This window comes from Physeter macrocephalus, chromosome 16 (genome assembly GCF_002837175.3).
Source record: "Physeter macrocephalus isolate SW-GA chromosome 16, ASM283717v5, whole genome shotgun sequence".
Taxonomy (NCBI): Eukaryota; Metazoa; Chordata; class Mammalia; order Artiodactyla; family Physeteridae; genus Physeter; species Physeter macrocephalus.
In genome coordinates this window covers 9236765-9263603 of record NC_041229.1, presented here as the reverse complement: position 1 = coordinate 9263603, position 26839 = coordinate 9236765, and the positions used below count along the sequence as shown (strand labels likewise).

General features: G+C 39.7%; 1 protein-coding gene across 1 annotated transcript; it reads left to right on the top strand.

Annotated features, from left to right (window-relative positions):
* The first annotated feature begins 23709 nt into the window (after positions 1-23709).
* LOC102996807 (olfactory receptor 149-like) lies at positions 23710-24727 on the top strand. The gene is given in 2 exon segments (XM_024131181.1): positions 23710-24492; positions 24494-24727. Coding segments are annotated over 2 exon segments (1017 nt in total).
* The last annotated feature ends 2112 nt before the right edge of the window (positions 24728-26839 follow it).

The window sequence follows — 26839 nt, the reverse complement described above, 5'->3', positions numbered from 1 at the left end:
CTTTCCTGGTTTCTCCTACCTGGAGGCACACTTGAGTTGTTCCATTTCAAGAGACTTTAAGGTGTTCCTTCTCTGGGACTTGCGGAATGGGTCTATCATACATGAGTTTGAACACACTTAACCCCAGGCAAAGCAGGACCATTGAAAGCAAGTTAATACAATATTTTTGAGTTTCCTGACATAGCTTTGCTAAGGCCCATTTCAAGTCCTGATTGGTTTCAAGGCCTGATTGGACCTCTCTACTTTTCCTGATGATTGGGGTCTCCAGGTTAAGTGCAAGGTCCATTTTATATGCCCAGGGAACTCGTTATCCCATTTGTTACTTGAGACACAAATGCTGGACCATTATTGCTTTGTAGGGATCCTGGGAGCCCAAACCTGGGGATTATTTCTTTTAGTAATGCCTTAGCCACTTAAGCTGCCGTTGCAGACCTAGCAGGGAATACTTCTCTCTACCCAGAAAATGTGTCGACTAGCACCAAGAGATACCTGAAATTGCCAAGTATTCTCAGCATGACAGTAAAATCAATCTGCCAGTCTTCTCCAGGGTATGTTCCTCTGGTCTCAATGGACCTTATCTGTGGGCCTGGGGGTTCTGGTGCTGGGGCTGTTCACTGTGCAGATGGGGCAGGTCTTGACTGTCCGAATGATTATACTTTTCATGCCAGGAGTTACCAAGACCTCAACTCAAGTAACCAATTATATAGGGCTTCCCTCCCATATTGAGGCCCTTTATGAGCCTCCCTTATGGCTTGACAAGCTGCAGTTTGGGGAAAGAGGTATTGCCCATGTTTATTAACTAGCCACCCACGGCCTCCTAGATCTTTACTGAAGTCCCATTTTTGGGCTTTGTCTAATTCTTCTTTTGTGTAGATTGGGGAATAATTGGATGGATCTGGCTTCGAGGTATGATGGGTGCCTGCCAAGTAGGTCTGGGGCTGCCCTTTTGGTGGTTGCATCCACCTTGTTGTTTCCCTTTATTACCTCTGCATCATCCTTTTGATGACCCCTACAATAAATTACTGCTGTCTTTTTTGGAAGCTGTACTGCTTCTAAGAGCTTCAGTATGTTTAAGCCATGTTTCACTCGTTTATTCTCTGTAGTAATAGCCCTGTGTGTGTGTAGGGTGGCATACGAATACCGGAAATCTGTGTAAACATTTTAAGAGCTTCCCTGTCCCAAGCTCTAAGGCTTACCTCTCCTAAGGGCTGTCAGCTCCACCTTTTAGGCAGAAGTCCTGGAGCTAGGCTTCTTGCTTCTATGACTTGGGTCTGGGAGGTCACTGCGTATCCCACCAGCCTTTTTCCTTCTCTCATAAAACTGCTCTGTCTGTGGACCATTCCTCTTTGGTGTTTGGGAGAGGCTCACTTCCTAGGTTGGGACAACTGGAATAGATTATGTATGGTTTCTAAACAATCATGCTCCAGGGGCCCGGATCTGTGAGTAGCAGGGTGGCAAGATTTAGTGTGTGACAGGTTTTTATAGGAGCCACTGAGTTGTCTTAAAGCACAGCTTGACTTTGAATTGACCTTTGGGCGATAGCCATTCTGTTCCCTTAGAACTTACTAAAACCTGAACCTGGTGTGGAGTCCATATAGTGATTAGCTGAACAAATGTTAACTTTTTAGCGTCCCTTAGCAGGGGCAAGAAGACCATCCCTTAGTGGTTTGATCTAGTTGTTTAGAGAAATAAGCAACCACCTAAGTAAGGGGTCCCAGTTTTTGAGCTGATACCCCAAGGGCAATTCCCCTTCTCTCATGAAAGTAAAGGTCAAAGGGTTTAGCTAAATCTGGGAGGGCCAGGGCAGGGTAATTGCTTTTTCAGTTCTTAAAACGCCCCTTCCCACTCTGATTTCCGTTCAAAAGGATCATCATCCTTTCCTTTCAACTATTCATACAGAGGCCTAGCTATTAGACCAGAGGTAGGAATTCAGATGCGACAAAACCCAGCCATCCTCAGGAAACCTCTAAGCTGTCTTCTAGTTTTGGGTGGGGTCAGGCTGAAAAATGGCTTTTTTTCTTTCCTGGGGTTGCCTTCCCTGACCTTCTGTGAGAGTGAAGCCGAGGTAGGTCACCCTAGTTTGTGATATTTGAGCCTTTTTATTGGGTAATTATATTTTTACTTCCTGGGAATTATTAATGGGCCATGTTGGTGACAAAACCAAGTTAAATATACTGTAGTATTAAAATTGACTTCATCTTTCTGTTTTGCTTTTTAAAAATGGGTTTCTACGCACTTTACCCATGTGACTGCATCATTTTTCTATTGAGAAATGCTGATCTAGACTTCACCCTTGTAAAACACTTCCAATTGTCATAGTTTTAATAGTGCTGTGTGATGTGTTGAAATGTTTAAAAACAACTTTTAAATTGCTCTTGAATCTACAAACAATAAATGCAAGAGAGGATGTGGAGAAAAGGGAACCCTTTTGCACTGTTGGTGGGAATGTAAATTGGTATGGCCACTGTGGAGAATAGCATGGAGGTTCCTTAAAAACCTAAAACTGGAACTACCATATGACCCAGCAATCCCACTACAGGGCCTATACCCTGAGAAAGCCATAAATCAAAAAGACTCATGTACCACTATGTTCATTGCAGCTCTATTTACAATAGCCAGGACATGGAAGCAACCTAAGTGTCCATCAACAGACGAATGGATAAAGAAGATGTGGCACATATATACAATGGAATATTACTCAGCCATAAAACGAAATGAAATTGAGTTTTTGCAGTGAGGTGGATGGACCTAGAGTCTGTCATACAGAGTGAAGTAGGTCAGAAAGAGAAAAACAAATACCGTATGCTAACACATGAATGGAATCTAAAAAAAAATTTTTTTCTGAAGACAGGAATAAAGACACAGAAGTAGAGAATGGACTTGAGGACATGGGGAGGGGGATGGGTAAGCTGGGACGAAGTGAGAGAGTGGCATGGACATATATACACTACCAAATGTAAAATAGATAGCTAGTGGGAAGCAGCCACATAGCACAGGGAGATCAGCTCGGTGCTTTGTGACCCCCTAGAGGGGTGGGATAGGGAGGGTGGGAGGGAGTCACAAGAGGGAGGGGATATGGGGATATATGTATATATATAGCTCATTCACTTTGTTATACAGCAGAAACTAACAACATTGTAAAGCCATTATACTCCAATAAAGATGTTAAAAAAATAAAAAGACCAAAAAAATTAATAAATTGCTTTTGAATTCCAAAAATTAAATGACCCAAATTAGGTGGGTCACTGTAGTAGATTATTTTCAAGGGTGGTCAGATATGCAACATAAAAAATTTTAACCCTGGCTTAGTGGAATTTACTGTTTAGTAGATGGTTAAATAAAGTAGAATTGTTCATTTTTTTGTGGATTAAGAAGTAATTTCTATAAAAATTCTTCTCATAAACAAAACATATTAATGCAGTGTGTTATAATGAGCTATTAGAATGCACATTACACTGCCATGGTATCTCTGAGTCTACATATAGATGAAAAACTACTGAAATGTAAAATCATGCAGTTCTGTCCTTTATCTAGGAAGGTTCTTCTTGAGGAGAGTTTTCAAGGATGGGCTTTTTAAAAATTTTTTAGAACTATCTCCTCAAAGTATTTATTCTAAATTATGTGAAATTTTATGAGGAATTTTTAATGGACACCATGCCTAATCCTTTTTAAAAAAAATTTATTTATGTATTTATTTATTTTTGGCTGCGTTGGTTCTTTGTTGCTGCGCGTGGGCTTTCTCTAGTTGTGGCCAGCAGGGCTACTCTTCATTGTGGTGCACGGGCTTCTCATTGCGGTGGCTTCTCTTTTTGCGGAGCACTGGCTCTATTTGTGCAGGCTTCAGTAGTTGTGGCGCGTGGGCTTAGTAGTTGTGGCTCGCAGGCTGCAGACTGCAGGCTCGGTAGTTGTGGCACACAGGCTTAGTTGCTCTGCAGTATGTGGGATCTTCCTGGACCAGGGATCGACTCCTTGTCGGATTCCTAACCACTGTGCCACAAGGGAAGTCCCAAGGATGGGCTTTAAATTATCATGTAATGCTTTCTGCCACGGAGAAGTTGAGAGAGGTTCAGAGGGGAAAACAAGAACAAAGAAAGATGGTTTCAGCTCTAGGAGAGAATAACGTAAAATAGTGCCTCTCAGACTTTAATGTGCACATCACATGGGGATCTTGCTAAAATGCAGATCCTGACTCAGTTGGTGTGGCTCAGGACCTGAGACTGCATTTTAACAAATTCCCAATGATGTTAGTGATGCTGCATGTTGAGTAGCAAAGACCCAGAGCAGAGAAATGTTTGGGAAGGAGGAAAGACAGGACAGAGAGACTGAGGGAAGACAGGTGCAGGGCACTGGAACAGAATAAGGAACATGGACAGGAAAAGACATTTTACTGTGATGAAGAGCCCAGTAGGAATCGGGAAATGTGGGAGAATGGTTAGTGAGTTTGTGTCATTCTGGGCATTCTGAAGGCATTCATGAAAAGACATTAAAGGCCAAAAGCTGAGTATTGGGTCTTCTTGAACATTCCTTTTATATTTCTCTCTGTGTAGTCTCTGTGACTATACTATACCTGTGCATGTTAATTGGAAAGAGATGAAGGGAAAGGAGGACTCACGGGTATTTTAGCAACAGGCTAAGGTCAGTTGGACAATCTCTCTTTTGCACATGATTCCCCTATCTCCATCCCTCAGGATGGGAGAAGAAGAGCAGATGCAAAAGTCATATGTTCTGTAGAATCTGGACACATGCTCAGAGAACAGATGTTCAGTGTTAGGAAGCTTCTTTGTTTTAAACTGATTTGGGAATACATGTGGCCAAAGGAAGTGTTCCCTGTTCTAATATGGCAGTAATGAATTGGAAGTAAGAAGACACAAAGAGCTTTTTGAAGAGCCAGGGAGAAAAGTAGATCCTGGGCCGAAAGGTTGAGAATATGCTAAATCAGATGTCTGAGCAGTGCCCTGTGTAATCTCTGGGTAGATATGAGACTATAATACCAAAAGAAAAGCAGTCTGATTTTTCAGAGGTAAGGCCTTGGTTGACCCCAGGACAGGCAACTCCAAGTTGTGTGCCCTCCTTGCCTCCTCCTGGGGGATGTGTGTGTGTAAGACAGGAAGCACTACTTGAAGCCTCCAGTGAAAAGACAAATATCCTGGTTACTCGCACATCCCCAGGTGGCAGCACTAGCAGTAGTGCATTAAGTCTTGCTCAGTAGCCATGGTGACAGAGGTAGGCTTAGCTCAGAGGAGAGATTCAGAAGGCAGAAACATTGTGGGAATGATGCCATCTACCATCATTCAGCTTTACTGAAGTGTTAGAATAAGCTTCCCACCTGGGAATCAGCTTCTGATTAGATTACAAAAGAAAAAAGAAATGAAAATACAGTTTCCTGACACATGTTCTGAGCCACACTAGAGCTACAATATTTTTTGAAAACTGGGAGAGGGAGCCTCTCATCAAATACATTTTAAAAGTATTGTGTATGTGTAGCTGTCCAGGAGATTCTGAAATATCCTTCAGTTAAGAAACCTGTTTAATTTTATGTAACTCTGCGTGTCTGAAATCATATGATCCTGGACTATTTATTTCATGTATACCTATGAACAACTCCCTGGAATTAATATTCTGATGAACACCTGGAAACAAGACAAGAATGCCTACTCTTGCACCTTTTACTCAACATAGTAGTGGAAGTCCTAGCCACAGTAACCAGGCAAGAAAAAGAAATAAAAGAAATACAAATTGGAAAGGAAGAAGTAAAACTGTCACTGTTTGTGGATGACATGATATGATCCATAGAAAATTCTAAAGATGCCACCAGAAAACTATTAGAGCTCATCAGTGAATTTGGTAAAGTTGCAGGATAGAAAATTAATATACAGAAATCTGTTGCATTTCTATATACTAACAATGAAATATCACAAAGAGAAATTAAGAAAGTCCAATTTACCATTGCATCAGAAAGAATAAAATACCTAGGAATAAACCTACCTAAGGAGGCAAAAGACCTGTAGTTGGAAAACTATAAGACACTGATTAAGGAATTTGAAGAGGATAGAAACAGATGGCAAGATATACGGTGTTCTTGGATTGGAAGAATTAATACTGTTAAAATGACGATGCTGCCCAAGGCAATCTGCAGATTCAGTGCAATCCCTATCAAAATACCAATGGCATTTTTTACAAAACTAGAAGAAATAATTTAAAATTTGTATGGAAACACAAAAGTCCCCAAATAGCCAACATAATCTTGAGAAGGAAAACAAGAGCTGGAGGAATCACGCACCCTAACTTTAGACTATACTACAAAGCTACAGTAATCAAAACAGTGTAGTGCTGGCACAAAAACGGACACATAGCTCAATGGAACAGAATAGATAGCCCAGAAATAAACTCACACCCTTTGGCCAATTCATTTACAACAAAGGAGGCAAGAATATACAGTGGAGAAAAGGCAGTCTCTTCCATAAATGGTGCTGGGAAAACTTGACAGCTACATGTGAAAGAATGAAGTTAGAACATTCTCTAATACCATATACAAAAAGAAACTCAAAATGGATTAAAGACTTAAATGTAAGATCAGAAACCATAAAACTCCTAGAGGAAAACATAAGCAGAACAGTCTTTGACATAAGTCATAGCAACATTTTTTATTGATGTGTCTCCTAAAGCAACAGAAATAAAATAAAAAATTTAAAAATGGGACTTAATTACACTTAAAAGCTTTTGCACAGCAAAGGAAACCATTGACAGAATGAAAAAACAACCCACTGAATGGGAGAAAACATATGTGTGTATGTTTGTGTTTATGTCCTGAGTCTTTAAAAACAATTTGAAGTGAGGTAAAATTATATATATGTATAATTTGGAATATGCACGTTTATTTAATATTACATATATTCAGTTTAGTAAATATATTCACACACAATAAGATTAATAAAGTGTAAAACAACAAGTATGAAAGTAAGAAATAGCAAATATTTTAGACGTAGAACCAGGGATTCCTGGGATTGAACATCAGTTTTTACCTTTAGTTTCCTGAATCTAAGCAAGAAGAAAACAAAATCATGATTCACTGCATAGTTACATCAGACAAAAAACACATCAAATTATTTGCTGATACAAAATCTTTCTTCCTGTTTATATCAGTCAAAAAGAGTTTTCTTATGGAAATTTATATAGGAAATATTGAGCAGTATTAAACTTTTTCTTGACTGTTTCTTGTAAAGTACACATGAAGTCCAATGTTGTGTCAACCTGGAATTCAGTGAAGAAGATTTAGCAAAGGGCTTAGCTAATATAGTCTTTGCATTTGGAATCCTTGTATTTGGCATCTGCTGATTTAAGGATAAGACTTAGCACATCTACATGAAGAGATGATATTTATAAGTCTTATCTAAATATCACTTTTTCTTTTCATCTTGACCAGTATATGTACAGTGTTTTACAACTTTCTATTTATTTCTTTTGAATTGGTGTTTTCTCTCCAGGTTGTAAACTAGGTGTCCTTAATTTCCTCTTTATAGTGTGTTTTCAGCTAAACGCAATAAAATAGTTTATGGTTTTCAAGAATAAACTCTTGGGCTTCCCTGGTGGCACAGTGGTTGAGAGTGTGCCTGCCAATGCAGGGGACATGGGGTTCGAGCCCTGGTCTGGGAGGATCCCACATGCCACGGAGCAACTAATCCCCTGCGCCACAGATACTGAGCCTGTGCTCTAGAGCCCGTGTGCCACAACTAATAGTAGTTAGTTGCAGCCTGTGTGCTGCAACTACTGAAGCACGTGTGCCTAGAGCCTGTGCTCTGCAACAGAAGCCACCGCAATGAGAAGCCTGCGTACCACAAGGAAGAGTAACCCTTGCTTAACACAACTAAAGAAAGCCTGGGCACCCGTGCACAGCAATGAAGACCCAACACAGCCAAAACAAACAAACAAACCAAAAAAAACACAGAAGAATAAACGCTTACAGAATCAAACAAGTTAATGCACTGTATGGGGAATGCAAATGTGCTAATCAATTCATTTACTCAGCATATGCTTATCATGAACACTGTGTGCCAAGCATACTTCTAAGTGCTGGAATATACTGGTGAATATAATAGACAAATGTCTACTTACTTTTGGTGGTTGGGAATTGGCAGATAATGCAGAAGTAATTAAATGAAGGAAGGTGACAATTACTATAGAGATAAACGCTTTGGAAAAAGTGAGGAATATAATTGTTAATGGGTTAAGGGCAACTCTTTTTTTTTTTTTTTTGCGTGGTATGCGGGCCTCTCACTGTTGTGGTCTCTCCTGTTGCGGAGCACAGGCTCTGGACACGCAGGCTCAGTGGCCATGGCTCGCCGGCCTAGCTGCTTCTCGGCATGTGGGATCTTCCCGGACCGGGGAATGAACTCGTGTCCCCTGCATCGGCAGGTGGACTCTCAGCCACTGCGCCACCAGGGAAGCCCCCAAGGGCAACTCTTGATAGAGCTCCTTGAGGAAGAGACATTTGAAATGAAACCTAAATGAAGAGAAGAGGACAGTGCAAAAGCAGAAGGACAGAAAGGCAGCATCAGGTTCAAAGTACCTAGGCTGGAACAAACCTGGCCATATTCAAGAAACAGAGAAGGCAGAAGACAGTATGGCTGAAGAATAGTGAGACAGGTGAAGGTGGTACAAAGCAGGTGAGATAAGTAGCCAAATGTCAGATATACATTAGATGTCAGATATAAGGAGTTGGAATCTTATTCTAAGTATAAAGAGAAGCCACTGGTATGTTTCAAAAGCAGAGTGATGTAATCTGTAATCTGTTTTACATTTGCAAAATAGTTTCTAGCTGTTGATTAGAAAATAAAGGAGTGTGTGTGTGTGTGTGTGTGTGTGTGTGTGTGTTTGGGGGGAAGTTTTGATAGGGGAAGATGGAGCTATTGGTCACATTAAACACTCAGAGAACATTTTGGGTCTACTGAACATCATTCTCAAATTAAAGGATTCAGAGTTCTTTAGAGAAATAGCTAATTCCAGGTTTGGGGCAAGGAAGTATAAGATGAGTCTGCAAAACTGTTTTGTGCCACAAAATGAATATTGCCAAAAGGACACAGAATCTTACTTGAAGGGGCTTCTGCTGGGAAAATCTGAGAACATTTGAGAATTAATATAAATACAGTCTAGTCTCACTATTTGTCTAGGTATGTTCTATAAAGTCACCGCAGGCAGCAAATTAGTGAGTTCTGAACCAACAGCACTATAATTCATGCCTTAATGAAATTTATCTAATACATGAATTTTCTTTGCAATGCATATCACAGACCTTCTTTACACTTATGAACACTAAACAGCACTGAGTACTATGCTCCGGGGCATTTTAAACAGTGAAATAACAACAACACAAAAAAGTACAAAAGTGTGAAAAATTTGGCTCTAAATAGACCATGAAAATAACATTTGTTTATAGTATGAGAACTGAAATAAGAAAACAGCATTGCCTTGTTTGACTTCAGCTGGAATTGTTTGTTGGGTGACTCAAATTTTTGCTACTCTGTGTATGTTGGAGAATGACCACAAAAGCCCTAGGAGTATTTATTTTGGGCTTGCAAATAAATTTTAGCAAGCTAATGATCTAAAAACAACATTTGAAAGGCAAAGATTGTCAGCTGGGATGAGAAAAATAAGACTCAACTATATGCTGTCTAGAGCAGTGCTGTCCAATAGATTTAAAGTGAGTCACAGGTGTAATTTAAAATTTTCTAAAATTAAAAAAAAAGTGTTAAAAATTTTTATTTAACCCAATGTACCTAAACTATTGTTTCAATATATAACTCATATTAAAATGTTATTAATGAGATATTGTACCCTCTTTTGTAAAGTTTGAAAACTTCAAAATCCAGCATGTATTTTACACTTAGATCATATTTCAATTAAGATGCTAAATTTTCATCAGAAATTCTTAATCTGCATTTAGATTATATAAAATGTACAGATGAAAAGTAGATCAGTATATCCAAGGTGTTTCAAGCAGACTTTAGTTTCCTAACAAGTGAATTGAGTATCAACTTTTAAAATTACAATTCAATCAATTAAAATTAAATAAAATTTAAAAATTCAATTACTTAGTCATTTTAGCCACATTTTCAGTACTCAGTAGCCACATATAGTTTATGACTACTCTGTATTAGACAGTGAAAACCTAGAGAAAACACACTTAAATATAAAGGTATACATAGCTTATAAGGAAAAGAATTAAAAATAGTATTTTACATTTTACAAGCAGTCATCAAAAGAAAGCTGGAATAGTTATGCAAATACCAGAAAAACAAGAGTTCAGAGGTAGAAATATTATGAGAGATAAAAAGAGACATCACATGATACAAAAGACTAAAATTTTCATGTGGATGCATACAATAGCAAATATTCATAATGTATAAAGAAATATTGACAAAACTGAAGGAGAAATAGACAAACTACACCTCTAGCTGGAGATTTCAACACTACTCTCTCAGTAATTGCTAGAGCAAGTTGACAATCATATGGCTCTCAGCGATCTGACAATACCAGCATTTAATCTGACTTAATTAGCATTTATAGCACACTTCACCCCAACAACAGTAGAATATAGATTTGTTTTAAAGCTGTGTGAAACATTCATCAAGATAATCAATATGCTATGCCATAAAACAAATTTTAACAAATCTCTAAAGATTGAAATTATATTTAGTATGTTCTCTCATCACAGGAGAATTAAAACAGAAATTATTAATAAGATATCTGAAAGTTCCTAAATACTTGGAAATCAAGCATTATATTTCTATATAACCAATATGTCAGAAAAGAAGTTAAAAGAAGTCACACCATACGAGTTAAATGCAGCTAAAGCAGTGCTCAGAAAAATTTATAGCTTCAAATGCTTATATTAGAAAAAATAAGTTTATATAATCAATGATCTTGACTTGAACTTTAAGGAACTAGAAGCAGCAAAGTAAGTTGAGCCCAAAAGAAGTGGAAGAAAGTAAATTATAAAGTTAAGAAGGAAAATAAAATAAATAGAATATGGACAAACAATAAAGAAAATAAAAGTTACTTTGTTGAGTACATCATATGGACAAACAATAAAGAAAATAATCAAAACTTTGTTGAAAAAAAATCAATGTAATTGACAAATCTCTAGCTAGACTGGTGAAAAATGGAATACAAAAATTAGGTCAGTATCGGAATGCAGATTCTCCAGATGTTAGATGGCTAGAATGGGAAGATTCTGCACAAACTTCTGACAATAAATTCTACAACTTATATGAAATGGACAGATCCCCTGAAAGAGTTAATAACACGAATGCTGGAAAAAGAGAAAGACTGAGTCACCTAATACCGATGTATGAAGAAGGTCTTGTAATATAAAACACTTTCACAGCATGAACTCCAAGCTCATTTGGTTTCACTCCTAAGTACTACCATTCAAGAAAGAAACACCAGGTTTGCATAAAGTTTTCAGAAAAGACTGGAGGCTGGAACACTTCACAACTCAGTTTATGTGGTCAACATTATAAATACATACTTTGTAAGAAGAGGCAATAACAAATCAACATCCATCATAAACCTTTGTGCAAAAATCTTTAATGAAATATTAACGAATTGAATCCAGCAATAGATGAAAAGAATAATACATCAGGATCAAGTGGGGTTTACTTCAGGAATTCAAGACTGTTTTAAATATCTGTTAATGCAATATCCAACATCATTTTTAAAATGTTCTCGGCATATTCCTTTTTTAGATGAACTTAGAAATATCCTGTCAGAGTCCTTAAAAATTACTATTGTCATTTTGGCTAAAATGACATAAAAGAGGAATTTCTCTTGATTTGTTGACTCAGATTTCAGTATAAAAAAATTGAAGTTGGGAGCTTTGGATGAAAACCCATGAGAGGCTGTTTTCTGTTCTGTGGCTGAGACTTTCTGTTGAGCAGTATGAACAATGTGATTCAAATCAGAACATTTGGCCTCCAGTCCCAGCTGTGTCATTTGCTAGCAGGCTGACTTTGGGCAAATAATTTCACTTCTGTACAAATCCGTTTTCTCTCTACAAAATGTGATTATTGATAATTTGTCATGTTTTTGTTTATTTTGGTGAGGGTTCAAGTAAGAATACCTGGAGATGCTTTATAAAATATAAAGTAATTATGCATCTGCACGTGTTTCTCATTTCACTGCTGGGTAATCCTCGTTGGGGGTGCTTTAGGAGCTTCAAGCACTGTCCTGGTGGTTTCACTGGATTTAAAACTTAAGATCTTTCTATTCTAAGATACAGTGGATTGCTGCCCTAAGGTTCAGGGCCTGTTAGATGAGTTAGCTGTTTGGGGCAGGTAAGTGAGGGGGGAGTGGAGCTTTTTACGCTCCCTTGAGGGGCTTTCCGCCAACCTGGGGGTCCCGGTTGAGTCTCTATCTGTAGTACAGGATGCTGATTCCTTAAGCTGGGCCACAGTCCTGGTGGTGCTCTGGCTGCATGACAGTGGTAAGGACATGAAGTGTGAGTGGGAGCTTCTGGAAAGGGAGGCCATGGCCTGGATTCACATCCATGCAGGTAGGAACACAGTCCTAAGACCCCATCTCCTTCCCTCCTTAGGAAACTAACCATCATCCCAGGCACTGAGCCTCCAGGCCTGATAGAGGGTCACCAAGAGAGGGTCCCCATAATCTCCTCCCCTGACCATCCTGGTTCAGACCTTTCCTGCTCTCCCAGATAGTTCTTTCCTTGGGTGAAGGTGCATTCTGAAATTGGGGGAGCGAAGGAGGTGAGTGAAGAGGGAAAGTGACATGGGTGGGGTGTGTGAGCTGTGAGAAGGATGTGAAATAGCATTTATTGTCCTCATCATCTCAGTACTGTACTGAGTGTAGGACTGGACTGGAGCCCTTACTCCTCGGGTGTTTATCATCTCACTGCTGCTGAGTATTTCTGGGGCTGGAGAAAATTACAGGGAATCTGGGCAGTAGGGAAAGAAAAGTCAGGGGTATTGAAGAAAGCTAAGCAGGGCTCATGGGAGATGATGAGGGAGGTTTAGGGGAGACTGGGAGAAGAGGCTGTCGTCTTCATCGCTGTCCCTCAGCTCTCATTCTTGTTTTCTGTTCATGACAGCTGCTGTCAGGCATGCGCTTGTGAAAGCCACGATTGCTTTCATGAAATCATCTGCAATCGTGCCGTCTTTGCCCTTTGAAGATACCGTCCAGAAGAACAAGTGCCTCTTCTATGCTACTGTCCTTTCCTTTACCCTCTCTTCTGTTCTGATGTGTTTTTGTATTTGACACCTATCCTGTCAGCTTCTTGTCCTAAAAGTAGTGGACGCCCACCCCACCTTGCCTCTCTGTTCCAGGTTCCCTTTGGATTGCTCTTCCTTCCCCAGCCCATCCTCTCAGCCAAGTGTCAATGGTCCCAGAACCTGTTCCCTTTCTTGGAGAAGTTCAAATCATTCATAGGCAGTAACGTTCCACCTAGGTTTTCCAGAGTGACCACCTGAAAAACAGGTGACATGGACTCCAGACTAAAGGTTGCAGCACTGATGTTCAGAGAATGCCTGGATTAGAGAATTGTCTGCATTTTATTTGTCAGTTTATTTCTGTTCTCATATATTTATCAGGACCAGACTGGTGAGCTATGCAGTTTTCTATGTTTAGATAGGAGGAAGAGTTGGAGGGGAGGTAGAAAGCCCACACTGGGATGAATATAACCTTATATTAAGATCACAAAGAGGGAGACTCAAGGGGTCCACTATGCGGACTGGCACTGTTGGGGCCTTCTTGATTGATCCTACTTGGGCTTTGCTACTACTTGCCTTTCCTCCCACTGCCTCAGGGACTTGGGTTGAGTTTTACCTGATGGAGACATGTTTTTCCATAATCATTAAACATCTTAGTAAGAGGGCAATAATGGAATCCTTAGTCCTAGCCTGAACTCATGATGCTTCTAAGTCAGGATCTGACCTCGTATAATAAAGGAAAAAGCAAGTTGAAAGGCAGTTTAACTGAGACTTCAACCTAGACCACTCACCCCCTGAGGAAGAAAGGAGCTCCCCATATTTCTAAACCTTATGTCCCATATACTCTATCCCAGTGGGCATGACCCTATGTGATGTGTTGTCTCCTAAAATACTATTGTATTGATATTAAAATGGCTATCTCTACACTGTACTTTGTTGTATCTGATCTTTTATAGATTTACTCATTGAACCTGCATTGGTTTTATTATCCCTTATTTTTCCACCCAGCTTTTTTGGTGCCTCCACTGTACACTCTGTGTCCTTTCCCGATGTCTTCTGTTTTAGGCTGGCTTCCTGTCTTATATGAGGCAAGTAAAGGGTGCTGGCCAGAAAACCACTATTGGAATCCTGACCATACATTTCTTCTCTTTTTCTTTTTTTTTTTTTAATAATTGAAGTATAGCTGATTTACAATGCTGTGCCAATCTCTGCTGCACAGCAAAGTGACTCAGTTATACACATATAGACATTCTTTTTTTCATATTCTTTTCCATTGTGGTTTATCCCACGATATTGAATATAGTTCCCTGTGCTGTACAGTAGGACCTTCTTGTTTATCCATCCTATATATAATAGTCATTTAAATAGTTATGTGATAAGGACAAATGATTACACTCTCAGGGGCTTACAATTCCCATCTGTACAACTAAGGGATTAAACTAGAATTCTATTATTTCTCTTATCTTGAATACTCAAGAATTCTGAGCAGGACCTCAGTATCTGTTCACTAAGGTAGAGGATGGCCCAGAGCTGAGTTCTGTTCAGCTGTTGCATGAACTGGCATTAGGAAGATTTGTCCAACTTGCACAGTGGCAACTGACCTCCCAAGACTTTCTTCCAAGTTTACTTACAGCTGAGCGTGGCTTATGGAATAAGGATGTGGCATCACCTAGAATCTTGTTAGAAATGCAGAATTTTAGGCAACCCCAAGAACTACAGTATCAAAATCTGTATTTTCACGAGGTCTCCAAGTGATTTGTATGCACATTAAACTTGAAATGAGGGCTTAGTCTTTTCATAAAATAGGCTTTATATCCAAGTTTTTCATCTAGGTAGTCCCTAACGAGGTAATGACAGAAGAGACAGCTTCCTAAGGACCATAAAACTTGTAGAATTACCCTTTGCCGACAAAAACAATGGCCCTTTACATTTATCATGCAGGATGTTTATTATTACATTTATTGTTCACCTTCCCTTTTCTCACCCTCAGCTTCCAGACTTGGGGCTTAGGAACTTCTAAAGCAAAAAACAAGACAAAGAACAGTCTTAGTTTTGTCTTCTTTAAAACGCAGAATCAACTACAGTTTTAAAGTAGCATGATTTTATTTTTCCATTTGCACTTTCATGCTGTAAAATGTTGTACCAACTATAAATTCTTCCGATCTAAACAAGTGTCTGTCTGCATAATCAACAAAGATATTTTGGCACCTGTACTGAAGCCCACTTTCAAGGCTGGTGCTTCATGTTTTAGGAAAATATAAAGCACCATCTGTACTTTCAGGGACTGATGATCTGGGCAAGGAGCCCAGGAGAGAAGCTACTCTCATCTCCCATTGGTTATCCTCACCCTGCAGTTGTTTTCTGGCTGCTGCAGACTTGACCACAAGAAGGAAGGCAGGTAACATCGCCTCAAGATTCTCCCACTCAGACTGAGCCCAGTGCCTTCAGTGCAGGGTACCCTGTTCTACATAGACTTACTATTAAACCCACTGCTATTTTCCCCAAGTCTAATACAGTCATGCTGGGAATCAGTCGGCATTTGCCGTTTCTCTCCCAGCTCAGCCGTTGCTTCCCTAAAAACAGTCCATCTACTTAAAGTATCTGATTGACGAGAAGAAAAACTCCATGCAACACCCCCTATATTGTTCTTCCTTTCAGTTCTATCAGTTTTTGCCTCATGTATTTTGATGTTCTCTTGTTAGAGACACGCACATTTAGAATTATATCTTCTTGGAGGTTTGACCCTTTTATCATTATGTAATGCACACCTTTATCTCTGATTATTTTCCTTTTTCTGAAATCTACATTGTCTAAAATGAATATAGTTACTCCAGCTTTCTTTTGATTAGTGTTAGCATGATATATATCTTTATTAATTTCCTTTTAACGTAAGTCTTTATAATTAAATTGGGTTTCTGGTGAGATATATATATATATATATCTATATATATCTATATATGTATATATATAGATATATATATATATCTTAACCACTGGACCACCAGGGAAGTCCCTGGTACCCAATATTACGTATACCTGGGTTTTGTGTTTTTAGCTACTCTGACCATCTTTAAATCTTAGTTGTTGCAGTACTGCCCTGGTCGTGCAGTTGTTAAGAATCCATCTGCCAATGCAGGGGACACAGGTTCGATCCCTGGTCCAGGGAGATCCCACATGCTGCGGAGCAACTAAGCCCGTGTGCCATAACTCCTGAGCCTGCGCTCTAGAGCCCTCAAGCCACAGCTACTGAAGCCTGCGTGCCTAGAGCCCATGCTCCACCACGAGAGAAGCCACTGCAATGAGAAGCCCACGCACTGCAACGAATTGTAGCTCCGTCTTGCAACTGGAGAAAGCCCGTGCGCAGCAACGAAGACTCAACGCAGCCAAAAATAAATAAGTAAATAAATTTATAAAAATAAAAGGCTTAGCAATTGAACCCTAGGGCATTCCAGCATTTAGAGGTGGGGATAATGTGGTAAAGGGCGATGGAAAGATAGAGCCAAGAATAAGTTTGTATCTGGAAGCCAAATAAGTAGTTAAAAAAGAACAGAGTGAACTACTGTGATACATGGTTTGAATATATCAGATAAAAAGATGAATTAGAATTGATCACTGGATTTGGTAACATGGAATTTGTTGGTGACCTGAGAGAGTTGTTTTTTAATGTAAATGCATTTCTTTTATTTATTTATTTTACTTTACTTTTTTGGTTGTGTTGGGTCTTCGTTTCTGTGTGAGGGCTTTCTCTAGTTGTGGCAAGCGGGGGCCACTCTTCATCGCAGTGCGCGGGCCTCTCACTATCGCGGCCTCTTGTTGCAGAACACAGGCTCCAGACGCGCAGGCTCAGTAGTTGTGACTCACGGGCCTAGTTGCTCCGCGGCATGTGGGATCTTCCCAGACCAGGGCTCGAACCCGTGTCCCCTGCATTAGCAGGCAGATTCTCAACCACTGCACCACCAGGGAAGCCTGAGAGAGTTGTTTTGGTGGAGACGTTTGCAGTGGGATAAATAGAGAACTTAATTAAAAAGCAGACAGGTTGGTCAAGAGTGTTAATAACCCACAACTGTTTTGCTCTTGGACTCTTCCAGAAAACACATAGGTATTACCTTTGAAATATTGGAAGGCAGGTTCATTATTCACACATCTAATAAATTGTTATTGAACACTTCTATGTACTGTGCTAAGTGTTAAAAAATACAATAGTTAATTGGAAAGATGTGATCCTAGCTTTCAGGGAAATTATTTGCTGGACTTATGAACAGGATGGTAATATAATGCTAAAAAAGTATTTAACCTACCCAGTCCAATAGGGAAGAGAAGGCTTCAAAGAGAAAATTATACATGAATTAGGACTTAAGTTATTTAGGCAAAGAAATGGGAGGCAAGCATTCCAAGCAAAAGTGTAAAGATGAGCATGAAGGTGTGAAATACTATGAAGAATTCTGGGAACTACAAGTGGTTTGAAATGCCATGAATTTATAGTAAAATGGCAGTGATAAAAGAGGTCAGAAAACTGAAGCATAGTTCTCTGTCTCTTCTCTTTCCAATTTTAGTTATTGCATAAAATAATTTTCAAACTCAAGTTCATTATAATTATTAATAAGTAGATATTACATATTATAATTACTATTTGTGAAATCCCATGTTGGTATAATAATATATCTTATTTTTATATATTTTATAAATAATAAGCAATTGATACCTTAACAAATATAGTCATTATTAATTGTATAGCTTTCCAGAAATATGTTCTTTCAAAGGTGAATTTACTACTTAGTCCAGTGCATTAAAATAGAGTAGGACAGACTTGGTTATGGTTCTACCATATTTTTCGTACTAACTCTGGCAAATTTCCAAACTCTACTGCCCTCTTCTCCCTACTGGATCTCTTGGAGCAGTGTTTGTAGACCCAGCCCGGCCTCAGCCTTGAGGACCATTGCTGCCCTTTGAGAGGAAGCATTGAAGGTTTAAGCAACTGGGCCTCAGAGCAGCTTTTCCTAGACCTCCGTTTCAATTCCCTTCCTGTTATGTTGCTCTTTCCTTGTGTCCGCAGCTCTGATAATAGGATCTTACCCTTGTTGTCTGGGCTCATACCCCAATTTAGGTCACTTGGTCATGACCTTGGTCTTCCTGGACTGGGGTTCTGCTTATTCATTTGAATTCTCCTTCATGGAGTCCTGCATCCTGTCCCTGGATCCAAGTCCAGAGGATGTATGGATATATCTCTGTTATAAATAAATAAATATATATATATGTGTGTGTGTATATATATGACACAGAGATACATCTCGCTAGACATATGTTTTGTTTTCTTTTTCTTTTTCTTTTGTAGGGATGCTGTACTGCATCTTCTAGGATATCTGCTGGTTACTAAAAGTATTACTCTTCCTGAACTTTGACCTACTTATCTGCTTGTGCTATGGAAATGAAATACTGTAGTTTGCTTGACAGACTGGGCTGTATCTCAAACCTGCTAGATTAGTGATCTCCCTGCTAGTAACTGGTCTGCTCCAACAGATACAAGGGTTGTTTCAGTATTGTAGCCTGCTGAGTTACCTGAACCATATTCTAGAAGTTTACAGGCCTTGATAATGGGAGTGGGGACCACATAGAAACATGAGGGATCACTTAGGAATTAGCAATTACTGAGGACACCAAGTCACTCAAGAGGGTTTCCAGGGATTCGTGTTTCTGATATTTCTGTCATTCCCATCTCTCCACAATAAAAATGCAGAAAATATAAGTTTCATTCCTATGCTTATTACTTTAGCTCCTCCATTAAGTGGGTCACACCTCTTCCATAGAAACCATTAAATTGTTAGGAAGCCCAACAAGCAATTGAGCACTTTCCCACCAGAAGAAAAAAAACAGGGAAAAAGGAAAAGAAAGAAAGGAAGGAAGGAAAATAACAGCTTAAGGAATTTATCATCCAGTGAAATAGCCATCATCCTACTCTTCCATTTGGTTCACAGTCCAACTCTTCCCCACTAGTTTTTGCAGAGGAAAGAAGAAACTCACTTGGCCACTCACCCCAGACCCCAACCCTGCCAACAAATAATAAAGTACCTGTCACTGGACCAAGAATGCCTAGACTTAGTCCTGCCATTCATAGTCAGAAAGTTCTGCTGAATGATTAGTTGATAAACCAGTAGTTGCTAGAATATGCTAGTGCCTTACTTGAATTTCTGGAGCAGAGGAAAAAGGTGTTAAACAAGGCACGTTGTTTTCTCTGATTAAAACAATCATTCTTGTGAATGATCCAAATATAGGGTAAAATTTCCTACAAGTGAATCATAACAAGACAGCTCCCTTGAGAAATACCTACTGAACTTTCTGGGACTCAATCCCTATGAAACATAACTGTTTCATAACTGTTCAGTTCAGACATAAACTGAACAAGTTTCTCTCTCTCTCTCTCTCTCTCTCTCTCTCTCTCTCTCTCTCTCTCGTTATGGTTTAAAGCTATAATCTTGTCATGGAATACAAGATAAAAATGGTAAGGACTCTAAGGGTATACATAATATACCAAAATCTAAAGTAAATCTATTAATAATTCTCCTCTCATACAGGGACAGCTGCTTTCTGCATGGGGTCATTTTGGGAAGCAGTGAGGATGTAGTGGAAAGAGAGATAAACCTGAGGGTGCCTGGGCTCTTCTGCTGTCTAAATTTAGGAAAGTCACAGTTACTCTGAGTTCAATGTCTTTATTTTTTAAATGGGGTTAATAAGAACCATCTTACTTAGTTCTTGAGAAAGTTAACTTTAAAAATGCAAAAGTGCATTGAAAAACTCAAGCCACCGTAAATGTAAGGTGATATTAGTTACGAATGAGTATTTGAAAATACGAATTAGTTACAAGCTTGTTTTTCTTTATAACTCAGAAGAGTTATATCGTTCTGGATCCATTAACCAACTCTGTTACATTGGTTAAGTTGCTTAAGCTCTTTGAGACTAAATTTTCTACTAGAAATTGGGGAAAATAATACTGCCTGCCTAGTGAGAATTGAAAGAGATAATACCTGTAGAGCGCTCAGCAGAATTCTGCTATATAGGAAATGTACAATAAATGTTAGTTATTATTAAAACTGTGGTCTATTCACGAAGATATCCCAGCAGGCCACTCCCATCTTGCGAGAAACTGAGTAGCATCTGGACTCCCTCTGTGACTCCTGTTCTTCTTCTTTTAAAATGTTTTCACACTAGTCTAGCTATTGTTACTTTTGTTATCACTGTGGTTATATTCATAATTTCTTTTGCATAGGGCTTAGTAGAATTATTATCATTGAAGTTCCACATTTATTGTGTTAGATATCATTGAAAAGTTTTGCAGTATAAATTAAATCAAATAATTTCAAAATTAGTGAGAACTTTAAATCAGATCATTTATTCAAATTGAGAATAACCTTAATGGCATACCTGAAAGATGATTCTGTTTACAGTTTCTTGGATATTTCCAGACCAGGAAATAACTCCATCATAAGAGCTGCTTATTTCATCAATGTACATTTTCTAATAAGTAAACTTTCTACATTGAAAATAAATCTGTCTTTTTACCAGATCTGCCCATGATTTCTGAATCACCCATGGAACAGTACATATAAAGTCCACATGGAACAGCCTTGCAAGCATTTGAAAAATCACATTATATCTCTGTTTCTCTTTGGGTGCAAAACTCAGATCTCTGGACTTCATCATTGCATTGAGCTTAAAAGCATTGGCTTTAAAATTATAGTCTCAGCTCAGCCACTTTCTAGTTGTGTAATCTTCAGGTTATTCAGTCTGCTTTTCAGTTTCTTTGTCAAATAACATCACCTACTTTATAAGGTTTCGTTTGGAGATTAAATGTAATAATAAATTTTGAGAATTAGCATAGCACTTAGCATGTGGTAAATGCTTACTATGAATTGTTAACTGAATATTAGCTATTTAGTCAATTATTTTCCTTTTGAGAAGGTTTACAGCCAACCCCTTTATTTATACTGGTCACCCTCCTATGAACGTATACTCCCTTTAGGAGTATTGACCTGAAGGACACGTAACGATAGTAGATGCATAATAAATAATAAATAACTGATTAGGTTTCTACCTGGAATAGTGATGTTTATTAGAGGTAACTGTGTAATTGCATGGATGTGTAGATAATTTTAAAAGCAGTAGACAAATGATATCACTAGCAAAAGCTTGAAGGTGTATAAGGCAACCAAAAAGAGGGATAGCATTGCAGGTGATCTAAGGTTAGAATTGGAGCTCATTCTACCGTGCAAATAATCTTGGAGGAACATAGATATTTCCCACTTTAGAGCATCCCTTTCTTATGATCTCACTATTAATTCATAGCTGGATGATGAATAAGGTTGACAAACTAATTCCTCCCTCAGAGCTATCACTGAGTTCCAAATAGGGCTTCAGGGGATCTGATTGCTTCCAAGGAAGCAATCCAGGAAGAGTGAGTGTGTACAGGTCTTGATTGCACAAACCCTGTGAGGCTCAATATTTTATAAGTAGGAGAATTCAAGCTCCTTTGGCTGGAGCACCCTGTGCTCTGCCCAGAAGCAGTCAATGTGAGGTCTTGTTATAAAACTGGAAAACGTAACTGCATTCTCAGGTGGACTATATGCCCATGTCTCACCATTAGCCTCTGCTTCCCACATAGTTGGGGGCCACACACACGGACCTTCCTAGTCCTTGTGGCTTTTTCCTGAAATGGACTTAAAAAATCAAACTGTATTATAGAATCATAGATTATAATGGTATCTAATCATAGGCAAGGACCAAAGTCCTCTGACTTTGCTGCCCAAGGGGAGGTGATCTAGAGCTCACAGAAATCTGCCTTTTTCAGAGACACTATTCAGGTACGGCAAGAATTAGTGATAAGAAGCAGGCTGTCAGCAGCATACTTCCTCCCCCAGAGTATCACTGTTTTTCCCTTTGCTGTCATCACTTTTGCTCAATTCTAGGGTGGTGTGTGAGTGACTCATTTTGGCTTGGTCATTCTCTTAGCTGTGTTTTTCAGTGGCACTTGCCACAGTTTATGATTGGAATCCCCATGTTGAATGTGGCTCTATGACTTGAAAGCTCCTACATTGGAGTTGATACTAAGGTATAGTGTCAAAAGAATGGGAAAAGCTTGTCTCTTCTCTAAAACTAAATTAGATATTAACTAGGTGTGCTGTCAAGTCAAGACTGGAAATGACCAGGAAGAAGTAAGACAAGAACACTTTTCCCACCTTAGTATGAAACGGTGACATGAACCCATCTAGAAGGGTGTTACTGCCTAGCAGTGGAAGAGGCTCTTAGAAAACAGAGGCAGACAGAAGGCAGATTTCCTAATGAAGAGTGGAATGAAAGAGGTTTGAGTCTTTGTCACGTACTAGCTTGCAACTTTGGGCGACATGCTTAATTTTTCTAAGCTTCAATTTTCTGACCTGTAGATGGAAATAGTAATAGTTTCTTCATACAGATTTATTGAAAAAATGAATCATATTTTGAAAGTGTTGAGTCCAGTTCTTGGAACAAGAGGTCCCTGTGTTTAACCCTCCTCATTAGAGCTGTTCTTTGACTTTCTGCTATGTGGATTATTGTATTTCTCTTTTCATCACAGTAACACAAATTTGATACTTCACTTTCTGCTACTCTTTGTTTTGCTAATGTTTTAGAGTCACCTTACGTCCACTTAGAAAATGTTAAAAGGACCAGAAGAACCAGAGCAGCATCTCCTGATAGAGTTGGGAACATGATACCTCCAGGATGTAACCTGAAGAGGATGTGATGTAAGTCTATTTAACAATATTATTTCATAAAACATTTATTTGCAAATAGTTATAGAATACCAACATTAAAGGAAGGTACTTAAACACTTAAATTTAAGAAACATAAAATATAGAAACACTTTTCATTAGGATTTATGTTTTGCCACATAATTTCACAGAAATTTCATTAACTTTACTGTGATACCAGGGTATCTTTGTTGTTCATGTTTTTGTTATAATTATTATTTTCATATTATTTGTATGATGAAACTATTTCTATGGAAGACACTGTATAAATTGTTTGAACTACTATAGCTAATAAGTGGCAAAGCCAGGATTAAAATTAAGTGTTCTGATTTCTAACACTGATATTTTTCAGAAGGTAATGCATAGTGAGAGTTTGATTCTCAAAGATTTTGTGAGATTTCAAAATATAAATATGCCTAAAGAGAGTAAATCCATGAACTAAACAACTGTAAAAAGTTTCTAACTTAACCTGAGAATGTTTTGAATATATCTCAAAACTTCTGATCTTGTCATAAACAACCACCAGCCTCTCAAAACATTCTTTCCAGGAGTTGAATAGACTGGCTCTAAAATAGACTTTTCTTATTACCTGATATTTTTATATAGGACTTGCCATTCATAAGCAGGCTGGTTATTGTTTGTTAAAAACACAGCCAAAGCGCTCATCAGCAAAAAGCTTAATAATTCGATACTGGTGTTCAGACTTCGGTGTCATGGGTCCCTTTTCGAGGTCTGACTTCCTCACAGGTGTGAGGAATGCTGCAGTGGTGACCGAGTTTATTCTGCTGGGCATTCCACACACAGAGCATCTGGAGACCATGCTCTTTGTCCTGTTTTTGTCCTTCTGCCTCTTTACCCTTACGGAGAACCTGCTCATCCTACTGGCAGTTGTCTCCTCCATTCGACTTCACACTCCCATGTACTTCTTCTTGTGTAAACTATCAGTGTGTGACATATTTTTTCCTTCTGGGAGTTCCCCCAAGATGCTCTTCTACCTCTCAGGGAACAGCCGAGCCATCTCCTATGCAGGCTACATGTCCCAGCGCTCCTTCTACCATTTCCTGGGATGTACTGAGTGTTTCCTGTACACAGTAATGGCTTATGACCGCTTTGTTGCCATATGTTACCGTCTGCGCAACACAATAATCGTGAGTCACAGAGTGTATGCCATCCTGGCCATGGAGACCTCATTTTTTGGTTGTATCCAGGCCACCTTTCTAACTACTCTCACATTCCAGTTGTCCTTCTGTGGCCCCAATGAGGTGGACTGTTTCTTCTGTGATATCCCAGTGATGCTGAAGCTGGCTTGTGCAGACACCTCGGCCCTGGAGATGGCGGGGTTCATCAGTGTGGGCCTCATGCCCCTCAGCTGCTTCCTTCTCATCCTCACCTCCTATAGTCGCATTGTCTATTCCATCCTGCAGATCCACTCTGCAGAGGGCCAATGGCACGCCTTCTCCACCTGCAGTGCCCACCTCACTGCCATCCTGCTTTTCATACATGCCAGTGGTCCTCATCTACCTAAGGCTAACCCCAAGCCCCTGGATGGATGCAACTGTTCAGATCCTGAATAACCTGGTCACCCCCATGCTCAACCACTTGATCTACAGCCTCAGAGATAAGGAAGTGAAATCATCTCTGAGGAAGGTCCTACATCAACTGGGCTTCCTTCCTGAGCATTGTAGAGAGAGATCAGTTGCTAACACTTCAACTGCACTTCATAGTTTATGAAACATTTTTATACGGTTCTCACAGTATCTTTGAATTTGAGAGGACAGGTATCATTATGATTATCTCCATTTCACAATGTGGGGACTAAGATTGGAAGAGATAAAGTGACTTGTTAAGGACACATAAGGAGTGAATGGCAGAATGAAGACTTGAGGGCTGGCTCTCTGACCCTGGCACGTGTGCGCTCTTGAGAATATCGTTCAGCTGATGGGGGAAGGAAGGAGATCACCCCAGTAGTCAGGACAACCTGGACCTTCTGCTTCTCAATATCTGTTTTCTTCATCCTCCCACATCCCCTCCTCCTCTTCTTTTCCCCTTCACCCTGGTCTTTCTTCATCTTGGCTGCAGTGTTTGTCTCCTCCAGTGCCTGCATTGAATAAGCCCTCATTTTATTGGTCTAGGAGTTGAAAAAATGGGACAGGTGCATCCCTCAAGGCACCCTAAAAAACATAAAAGCATTGTGCGAAGAGAAGGATGTGGGGCTGGGACCTGAGACAGGTCTCGTGAGTGAAGCAGAGGGACTGGTGTACTGTATCACCTACAAACCCTATCTGTTGGGCTCATCCGGGAAGCAGTCCTGGCTGTAGACATGCAGCACATGAATGGGGATGTGGAAAGGGCAGACGGGAATCCATGGAGTGGTGACTGTGCTGTGATGCTGTGTCAGAAAATCTGGACTTGGCTTTGTATTGCTCAGTATAACCAGGAGGCAATGCTACGTCCAAGCTGTCATTGTTTTGTATCTGTGGCTTTTCTGTTTGCTGAAAGGATTTGAGTTTGGTCCCCATGCCTACATTTCTTTATTTTTTGGCTGAAATATGCTAAGGCTGGAAAAAGTGCTATCTCAATACAGTGAACTATTGTTTTCACAGCCGAATTCATTGACCATACCAACACACTTGGGGAATATAGTTGCTGTGAAGTTTATTCTAACAGTGACGTAGAGATAGAAGGACACTGGAAAAAGGATGATGGAAGAGAAGGGGGCAGAGGCAGAGACCATTTTTCCCCTGTCTCTGTACCTCTCAGAATCAGAGAGCAGCCACGGAACCTTCCGGACCAGACCAGCACCACTGTGTCTGTGTCTCCAGGCACTGGGGTGAGCTAGCACTTTCTCCTGGAGTGGAGACAAACTCTTGCCTGGTCACTTCTCTTAAGCTCCTAAAAACCCCCTCAGTGCTGTTTCTCCCGTGTTTCTCAGAAAACAAGACCCTAAAGGGAAAGGTGCAAGTACATTTCAAATGATTCCAAATTTAGTGTATCCCAAACCCTCCTCAAGTCTCTCTGAGTCCATTTCAAGATCTTTTCCCATTCCTCACTTTCCTGGTTGTAGCTGCTCAGATGGTCAGCCTAGAACAATTTGTAATAATAAAAGATGGGATCCAGTTCCCTGTCATTTTCGCTCATTCAGATGTCACTTGATGGATAACTCGGTACTAGAAGCAGGGAAGGCAAAGATGAAGAAGACACACATGATCTTACCTGAATGATGTCATAGTCTGTTGGAGAAAACAGATATACAACTAACTAGACCATCCCAGGATAAATACTGTGGTCAAGGTATGAAATAAAGCAGAAAATGTGGAGTATATTTTTCTGGGTCTGGGGAGGGACCTCAAAGAAGAGGTGTTGAAGGTTGACTTTTGTTGTTTGTTTGTTTGTTTGAATGAATGAATGAAATGAAGAATAGCTGAGAAATGCTTCACAGGGAGAAGCAACACACTGCTCTGTGTGTGTGTGTGTGTGTGTGTGTGTGTGTGCGCGCGCGCGCGCGCGCACACACACACACGGTGATGAGAGATAATTCCTCGGGTTGGTATCTCTTAAGTATTTGCCATCTATGAGTGAATATTCTTGCAGGAAAAATAAAATTCATTTGACCTGTTTTCAGGGTTCTTCCTTCAGCTCAGCTCTTTGTTCCTGGGTTGAAGGAATGACTCACACAGAAGGACTCTTATCATCTCCTTAAACAAATTGACCTTTCTGCTTGTCCCAGAGAATTGCTGGCAGCTCTCATGTCTCCAGGTAGTGTCTGAACTCTCTTTTCACCTGACGAGGAGCCCAAAATGTCAGGCCCGGCCTGGGAGGTGGAGGCCCAGGCTGGCTTAGATA